Below are 9,465 nucleotides of genomic sequence, written 5' to 3'. Positions count from 1 at the left end.
TAAGTTGAAATAAATTAAATAAATTGAACCCTGTTTGATGATGTTTCAGATCATCAAACAAATTTAAATATTAGAAAAAGATAAGAGGTAAACATAAAATGCAGTTTCCAACTGAAAGTGTTTGTTATTAAGGGGGCAAAAAATTCCAACCTACATTACCCTTTAAAAAGAAGTGATTGTCCCCTAACCCTAATAACTGGTTGGACCACCCTTAGCAGCAACAACTGCAATCAAGCATTTGCAATAGCTCGCTTCGAGTCTTTTACAGTACTGTGGAGGACTTTTGGCCCATTCTTCTTTGCAGAATTGTTGTAGCAACATTGGAGGGTTTTTGAGCATGAACCGCCGTTTTGTTTTGGATCGCTGTCCTGCTGCAGAACCCAAATGCGCTTCAGCTTGAAGTCACAAACAGATGTCTGGACATTCTCCTTCAGGATGTTTTGGTAGACAGCAGAATTCATGGTTCCAGTTACAAAATCAAGTCTTGCTGGTCCTAAGGCAGCAAAACAGCCCCAGAAGATCACACTACCACATTTTGATGTTGGTGTGATGTTCCTTTTCTGAAATGCTGTGTTACTTTTACGCCAGATGCAACAGGACTTAAACTGTCCAAATAGTTCAACCTTGTATCGTCAGAATATTTTCCCAGGGTATTTTCTTGGGAGTCATCAAGATGTTTTCTAGCAAAACTGAGATGAACCTTTGTGTTCCTTTTGCTCAGCAGTGGTTAATCGTCTTGGAACTGGGGCCATTTTAGCCCAGTCTCTTTCTTATGGTGGAGTCATGAACGCTTACCTTAACTGAGGCAATTAGGGCCTGCAATTTTTGCACTCATGACTGTGCACAGGTGCCCCGTCCAGCACATATCAGCAGAATGCAAGATGCAAGCTAGGACACTCAAGTGCCTGGGATAGTATACGGGAAGATCTGTGAGGCTAAGACTAGAAGTCTTTCAAGTCCCGATGGGATGAGGACAGCAGTCCTGTCCTGTGGGACTTTGAATTTAAGACTGACAAGGAGGTCCTGGCCAAGAAGCAGAAGACATTAGATGTGATAGATGAAGTACCACAGGCTGGAATAACAACTGGAGCAAAAGTGAAAGGTCAAGTCCAAAGTGGCTGATACGCAGATAGGTAGGCAGATGCATAAATGTAAATTCAATGATTTTATTTTTCTATTTTATTTTCAGTATGAACACTAAGATCCAATTTGCCTTTTAACCCTTGCTAATTAGGGAAATTGCATCACCTCTTTGCTGCGCTTATGAAAGCAGTTTCTCTGACCATGGAATCCCACAATGGTTTCTGTGTGGCTTGCTGCCAACAGGGAATACCCAGTCTGAGCTGAGAAACACAGAAACAGAGATAGAAAGAATATCAGGGAATCCTTTCTATCTCCCTCCTCCGAAACACAGGTGAAAGTTGTTGCTATGGCAACGGGAAACTGTTTGCAGTTCCTCTTTGTCTCTCTCTTTCTGTTTCAGTCAGTGTCCTGCATAACTGGGAGACCCCCTCTCCTCCTCTCCCGTCTGGGCCGAAACTCTCTAGAGTTATTTCCTCTTTCCGGTGCGAACAGAAAGCTGGTTGTGTTTGTACTTTGTTGTTCCTGTGCTCAAACAGAGGTAACCGTGAATCCTTAACCGACCATCATTTATGCATTTTCACCCAAGTAAACAATACCATTTTTTACAGTACAATTTTTTTTTGCAACCTTGCACGTAAACATTTTTGTCTTAAATAAACTGATTGATAATGAACTGGCCTTTAAAACAGAAACACGATGCCTTCAAGTGTCATGTTTTGGCATTCCACTTGCTTTCGTGAAGCCATTTCTCACATTTGTGAAGCTGTTTTTTTGCCATTTTTGCCATGTGTGCCATATTTCAACTTAGAACTGCATCACATTATGCTATTATATTATATCTTCTCCCAGTCTTTTCTTCCAGCTTTCTCTCCTATATCGCTTCATCTGTTCTCCTCTCCCCTAATGCTGCAAGCAGCCTTGCTGAGAGTTGATATTTAACTTCAGCCCCACCAAATAAAGAAAGCACCCATGCAGTTATTTTGAGAGGAAGATCTACAAAATAAAGATTAGCTTCCAATCCCGAGAACACTGAACTGATTATTCAGGGTGAAAATACAGAGGAAGAGCATTTGTCCCTTGAAACAGTAAAGCATGTGGAGAATGTGAGTAGAAAACTTGAAGTTGCAACACACTGAAACAATGACCTTTATTGCAGGTGTTCCCTCCATTTGTATCTGTTTCTGTGTGGTTTGACTGTGTGCCATTAGAAACATAATGAATCAGCACTTTTTTCTCACAGCCACACAGTCACAAGTATGCAGCAGCCATGCAGAGGAAATGAACACTTTTAGTCACTTTAGGGAGGTAATGTTTTAAAATACAAATAATTATTATATGTTTGTGCTCTGTCAAGTATAAAAAACATTTTTAAATGACTTTAAATGGAGTTTAATCTAGTAAATGTGTACACTTGGGACTTGAATTTATTTGAGTGCTCTTTTACTTTTTCCACTGGCAGGAAGTCATATATTGTCAGCAACATAGTATAACGTCCTAAACCTATATATAGATGTCATGACTCTTTAGTAGGTTATGACAGATTAAGACACAATGAGTTTACCATTAGGTTACAAGCCCATAAATAAACATTGACTCACATGCACACACAGTTCGACTTACGTGTGCCCATCTGCGCTCGTGTTTCCATACGCGATGACGTTGGTGCGTTTGCATCACACCTTATGCGTATGAGTGAAATTTGATAAACCTGAAAATCTTTTTTGAGTACTGAACAACTGGTTGAACCAAGGTGTGCTAGCCATGGGAAAGAGAGCAGGAAGGCAGCCAGTTAGACTGGTAGAGTCAGATAGAAAAAAAAAAAAAGAAAAAGCAGCAGAGGAAGTGAGTGGTTACTGTATCTAAGGATAGTAATGATGTAAACAGAGGTCTGCCTGCAGACAACATGAACCCCTCTGAGCCCTAAAACCACAGGCCACCTCAGTGACAAATTCTGAATCACAGCCTAAAGACTATAGAGGTGAAATACCACTAAGAACTGGACCAACAAAAATAGTAACAGTTGTTTGTTACTTTGGGTGGAGTTTGGATTTGCATTGTATCTTTTTAATTAAACAGTTTGCATTCCTGGGATGTTTTCAGTCAATGTTTTTGGAACTATGAGTAAAGCAGCGAGAAACTCACCATAGCTTCACCTGTGATTGCTGACGTTATGAGAACGTCCAAGAATGCAGAAAGGAATCCAACAGCTCTCGGCCAATTTTCTTTCTATTTAATGTGTTTCTTTTCCTGAATGCAGATACACGCACATGAACCTAGAACTGCACCTACCCATGGTAACTTTGCACTGGCTTTGAAATGGTTGACCTTAATGTACAACACTGCTACATGTCAGATCTTAAAATTGCCTAATTCCAGTTGCCTTTATCTTTAGATCTTTCCATTATTTTTCTGATGATACAATACCTCCTGGCAATGGCTAAACAATCCTGAGATTCATAAATAGCACCAGAGAGTAATCAACAGACCACAATGTATTCTCTCTAAGGTGTTAGTAAAGGTATAAAATGTCACACAATGTTTTCAAACTGCAGTTATTATAACCGATTGTGCAGCCATTAATTCACTGAAGGACAGGCAGTAATGCAATGCACTTGCATTTATACAGTGCTTTAATCTCTTACTCACCACTCAAAGACTTTAGACTACAAGTCATATGTTTTTCACTTTCATACAGTGCTTTATCTACCTCGCATCCATGGCCAGTTTTGAATTGCCAATCAACTGAACATGTGTCCAGGACTGTGGGAGCAAGCCAGGAAACCCACGCAGGGACAACATGCAAACTTCGAACCAGGAAACTGCTTGGTGCCAGGCAGCATTGCTAACCAATGACAAAACCAGCATTCGGTTGAATTTCTGACTGATCTACATTATTGTACAAAAGTCTTGAACCAACCAGCATTATCTCTGCTGTGTGGAGTGTGGTCATGTTGGAATTCATTACAATGTGGCTTATATCTGCCAAGGTCTTTACATTTTACTTACTGATTTTTTTGGTGGAAAATTATAATGGAAAGCCTTATAACTTGCAACGTATGATTCATACAAGGGTGGTGTGTCTGTGTCAAGCTGTAGAAAGTAACATAGGATTTCACGTAGGATGGTATTTAAAATACTGTGTCACAGTTGACCTCTGACCTGTCGCTCAGAGTCAAATTGAGCGATTTTAAATGACAATTGGTTTTCAGACTGACAGGAACAGGTTCACACGGGATCATTTTTGAGTACAGTTGATTAATTTTATTACGACTTTGTTATGTCAATTATAGTAAAATGTCCTAACTGTTTAAATTCATAACAATTTGAATACAAATACAATGTATCTGAATAAGTATTTTTTTGGAAAACAAACTGCCAGAAACTTCTTTAACTTGATACATATCACTGTCAAGTGTGTTTAAATGAGTTTCAACAGGGCAAATAACAAAAGGCTGCACTTTGCACTTGTTTTTACTGCACTACAAACGTGTTTGTTAAGCCACTTAACACTGACCTTTGAACCATTTAAGCATAAAAAGGCACCTAACTGAAGCGATGAATCAGTGTTATGCCTACAGCTTAGCAAAGAACCAGTTTTAAAATGTAACTTCGGGCACTTTGTTATGAGCAGCCTGTAACAAAAACACAGAGTTTGTTTCAGTTTTTTTAGTCAAATCTATGAACAATGCCAAAGAAAACACAGTTTGACAGGCATAAAATTCTGTTTTTGCAACAACAAAGTGATTCCCAAAGAGCTATTAGCTAAAAACTGGGCATAACACCACATGCTGTGTACTGTGTCTTTAGAAAATGCCAGGAAACTGGACAAGTTCAGGCAGAAAAAGAAGTGGCCGGCCTAAAAAAAACTATGTACAGCAGATGAACAGTATCTGAAAGTCATGTCCATAAGAAAGAGAAATAAAACCAGCCAAGATCTAACACAGGACCTGAGAGATCCATCTGACCCTGCAGTTGATCCATCTACTGTTCACTGAAACCTCTTTAAAAAAATGGCCTCAGTGGAAGGGTGGATCTCATGAAGCTATTCTTAATGAAGGGAAATGGGAAGAAGAGACTGTCAAATTACACAGTATTGGACTGAAAATCAGTATCAACAAGTCTTATGGAATGATGGATCCAAATCAAATTATTTGTTACAAATCATCATCAATAGGTAGAGGGAAAGAAATGACACAAAGAAGTGAGGGGTGGCTGAAGACTTTTGTACTGTATTATACAATCCTTTATCCTCCACATCAAAAAATGTGAAAGCAGTTGTGAAAAAAGCAAAAAGCATGTGGCTGTATTAGTGAAATCATTAAGAAACATTAAACAAACATGAAGGAGACTTTAAAAGAAGGAGCAAGCTGTGTGTCCTGGTCCCAGGCTTTCTGAGTTTTGGGCCTGTTTTGAGTTTTCTTTATCCTGGTATTTTTGATTATCTGTGGCCTAAGGGTTAGTCTTTTATGTTCTGGTTTCATACTTTCTTTAAGTATCATTTATTGGTTTCAGTGTGTTACAGGAATCCCTGGTTATTCCTGCCTAAATGTGTTTCCGTCTCTTGTCTCTGTGTTTGTTTACAATTCTGTCTTTGTGTCATGTCTGCCTTTCTTTTCTTGTATTCTGTTCCTTCCTTCTTTTTTTGGTGTTTGTCTCCACTAAGCCTCGTGCCGAGTTTTACTTCCTCCGAAGTCAATATGTTAGTGATCCCCAGCTGTGTTCCCACCTGTTTCCCATCCTCTTGTTATCCTGTGTTTGTATATATTTGCCTTGCCCTTGCTTTTTGTCTCATCCTCCTGCCTTGTTGTGTCTTCCCTTGCAGTAATCCTCTTCCATGAAGAGTTGTAGATTTAATTTTTTCAGCTTATTATATTGTACTTAGTTTAAGTTAATAAAGCCACTTTTTAGTTTGTGCTTCTAATTTCTGAGTCCTGCATTTAGGTCCAATTCTTGCCTGCTCCACAGCCAGCCTTGACACTACCACAATTTCACCCTCTGGCGTTGCAATGTTCACTGTTTATGGCCACAAGATGGAGCCAAATTGATTTCTATATTGCCTGTTATCCATGCATTAATAAGTAAAATTCAACAGAGCAGCCATGTGACAAAAAACTAAAGTGGAGATTGTCCTCATTAATATGGCATTTTGTTAATTTTTGAATTAAAGTATTTAAAGGATTCTATCCATTAAAATGGGCTATATACACTGTGAGACTGTCTAATACACTATGGCACCTATAACAGAGAAGGCAAAAATCTCCTGCTGAGCTCAACGCTAAACATTAAACGTTGGTGAATAAGTCACTATTAAAATAATGAGACCGTAGCACAAGTGACATCTGATGGATTTACGTTATGTTTGTGTCTTTTTCTGAGGGAGTACAATTGCTTTTGAACTAAGAATGTGGGTTCTGGTCAGGCGCTGGATGCTGTTTGCCAACAGGGGGCGTTACTAGAACAGAAGAAGTCGCCAGCCGCAGTAAAACGACGACGAAGAAGTCACCTGTCGCGTCATGTCATCATAAGACCACCAAGGTTATTCCGAAGGTACACGAGACAATTATGAAGAGCATTTGACAGAAGTAAAGTCCTCTCTTATGCCGGTAAGAAGAAAAATATGATTAGTTTGTGTCAAGTAATGAAATGTAACCGGCATTTACTCGGTAGCTAGCTTCAACTAGCCGGCTAACCTCATGATGGAGGCGGTCACACCAAACTCCATTTAAAAATAGTCTGATTTTAATACATGGAGGTGTATACTGATCGGAAAAGAAACAAAAGTGGGTGTATAAAATACTCATATGTGATGCTAAGCATAAGGTACAGACTCCGGCTTTGAAAGCTAAATCCAGGTGTTTTCTGCTCTAATCTGACATGAACCCAGGTCGCGATGAGGATCTCCTGTTTACTGTCCGCCACTGCTCGAACCTTCAGTCTGTTGTGTCCTGCAGCCGGTCTGCTCTGCTGTAGGCTGCTGGGCCCCAGCTCTGTCGTGAGGTGAGTTTCCTGAGGGGGCAAAGTAGATTCTGACAACGAGAGAAGTGTATGTTTTTGAGTGGACCCCCATCTCCCCTGTTCTTGTATTACGAGCAACAGAAAATCAGAGCCCATATAGTCTGATTTAAACTATCCACAGGCCTAAATGAAACGAGAAAGAATGTCAGATTATGGCTTTTGTTCTCATTTTTGTCTTCATCTCTTCTTCAAGATCTTGGAGACTACCTCCAGCATTGCTGTTATTTTTAGATCACTTCCTATAAGGGGTAATCCTTACATCAGCCTTGAAATTCATTCTTATATTGCTTCCTATATATTTCTGTTGCGTCCCATTATGATCATTGCACTGTGATTTCACTGTGGCTCTTAAACATTTGCAGAGAGCAAACATCATCATTATTTGGTACCAACTGTCCTGACTTCAATGTGTAGGATCATTGGAGGCGGTGAGTTGGGTCTCTAGCTACAAACGAATAGTTTTCATTTATGTCCATGTGGGAAATAGGAACAGGAATTAATTTCGAGGCTGATATTGTCAACTTGGTTATCCACTTTGCTAAAGTAGACATCAGGTGTAAGGATCACAGTTTTGACATACTGGTGGAGATCCCGCATCCTTTTTAGAGCCAAAGTGCACAAGCAAGGGTGCATAATGGAACTTCTAGGATGTGATTTATATATTTAATGGTCACATTCCTGGAACTTTTCAGTGACACTTTGATAAATATCCATGTGCCCAATAATGACCGTTCCTTAAATCTCGGTTTTTGAATAAACTGAAAAAACTCAATAAGAATTATATTTTGGCCCCTAGTAAACACAAAAGAGCTTTAGTGACATTAAATATAAAATGTTCCCACAGCTGTGATGGCAGGAGAATGGTTGCTGTGATTTTCTGTGTTACAGGTGCATAACACAGAGTGTACAGAGTGAGACGTGCATAAGGTCCAGACTGATCTCGAGTCTCTGCTTGGATTAAATTATGGGAATAATTACTAAAGATCCTGCTGTTGTGCTAAATGTGTAAATGCATGCAGCTCTCTGGTTACATGTTTCAGTCTGTGGCTTTTCTCAGCATTTGTGAAATGTTTCTGGGTGTAACCCTGATAAAACAATCATTCATTAACTAATGAAAAATCAAATAGAAGAAGAAAATATGCAGTTCGTTTACCCACCACAAAAAAAATGATATACAAATGTATCAGTAATGCATCCATGTAAACACGTGGAGTAGTCCAAATACTGTAACCTGCAAATAAAATTGAAGCAAAAAATTATATCATTTTATAATGAAAAAATTATGTCTTACTCTGTGGGTGTAGTAATACACACTAATAATCCTGCTGCTTTAAGTAACCCTATAAATCTGCATGCTTTTAATAAACTCACAAGAAAGTCAGCAGTTAACAACAAGCACTACTTCAGCTGCTGTTTTGTTAAACCCAGGCTGCATTCATTACTGGTGACTCTCATTAAGTAGTCTGTGTGCACATCATGGTAGCAGGCAGCGGGTCTGTTGCTAACCGCTGGGAGATGAAGTAGGGGGCACCATAATTCATTGTAGTATTTATATTGCTTCTAATTGTCTGACGGTGCCTAATGTACTTTTTCTTGAATTTAAATAAGTTCTTATGATTGTTATGATCGATGATCATTAGCCTGTTTTGGAGCCCCCTCCCGCACTTGGTGCCCTGTGCACACCACGGTGTGCGAGGTGCTGTGAATGAGCTGCGAAGAGTTAGTGAGAAACTGTGTTTTTGTTTTAGGGTTTTTTGTATTTTTAATGTTGATGAACTGGATCCTTAACTCGATGGTTCCCTGTTGACAGTGAGGGCAAACTCCACTTGCTGCCTTTTTTTTTTCTTTTCTTGTGTGTGTGTCACATGTGGCTGCTTTCTTGCTCTTCACTGCACAACACAGTATTTTTCATACGAGACAAGTGACCAGACCGTTTCCTTTTCAGTAGAAGAAATATGTCCTCCAAAAGGCAAATGGACCACCTAGAGAGGACCTCGAACAACTACAGACAAAATGTAAGTCTACAGTGTGTAGCTGAGGAATCTGATCTTGATGTCTGTTAACTGTGCCACACTATTATTAACCCACCACTGAACTCTTCTCTGTGTGTCTCTAACTGGGTTTTTGACTTAGACTCTGTATCCAGCACAAGTATGTGGAATTATAAATGAGTCAGAGACGGTAAAAAGACTGAGAATAGCCGTGCATCCAAACTTCACCTTCAAAGCAGGCCAGTGGTGAGTAGACTCTCATTAAGTTTTAAATAAGAGAAGGTACAACTGAAATCAGCATTTTCCAGGTCAAACTACACACAGTACCAGGGTCGACTGCAGTTTTCTGAAACTTATGTCTGTGAGAATACTCATA

General features: G+C 39.4%; 1 protein-coding gene across 3 annotated transcripts in view; it reads left to right on the top strand.

Annotated features, from left to right (window-relative positions):
• Window positions 1–9,465, top strand: part of oxnad1 (oxidoreductase NAD-binding domain containing 1) — a 19,241-nt gene that overhangs the window by 829 nt on the left and 8,947 nt on the right. The window contains exons 2-5 of one of the 3 annotated variants that reach the window (XM_005728780.2): window positions 6,503–6,686; window positions 6,968–7,080; window positions 9,044–9,113; window positions 9,232–9,335. In XM_005728780.2, the coding sequence (XP_005728837.1) occupies window positions 6,681–6,686; window positions 6,968–7,080; window positions 9,044–9,113; window positions 9,232–9,335 (293 nt within the window). In that variant the 5' untranslated portion in view covers window positions 6,503–6,680. Of the gene's footprint in view, window positions 1–6,459; window positions 6,687–6,967; window positions 7,081–9,043; window positions 9,114–9,231; window positions 9,336–9,465 lie in introns of all 3 variants that reach the window. The other 2 variants (XM_013909762.1, XM_013909761.1) reach the window with 2 other exon arrangements.

The sequence above is a fragment of the Pundamilia nyererei genome, unplaced genomic scaffold (genome assembly GCF_000239375.1).
Source record: "Pundamilia nyererei isolate P.nyererei 1_Seehausen unplaced genomic scaffold, PunNye1.0 scaffold00030, whole genome shotgun sequence".
Taxonomy (NCBI): domain Eukaryota; kingdom Metazoa; phylum Chordata; class Actinopteri; order Cichliformes; family Cichlidae; genus Pundamilia; species Pundamilia nyererei.
Note: the sequence above shows the minus strand (reverse complement) of the source record. Positions and strands in the feature narration are given on the sequence as shown.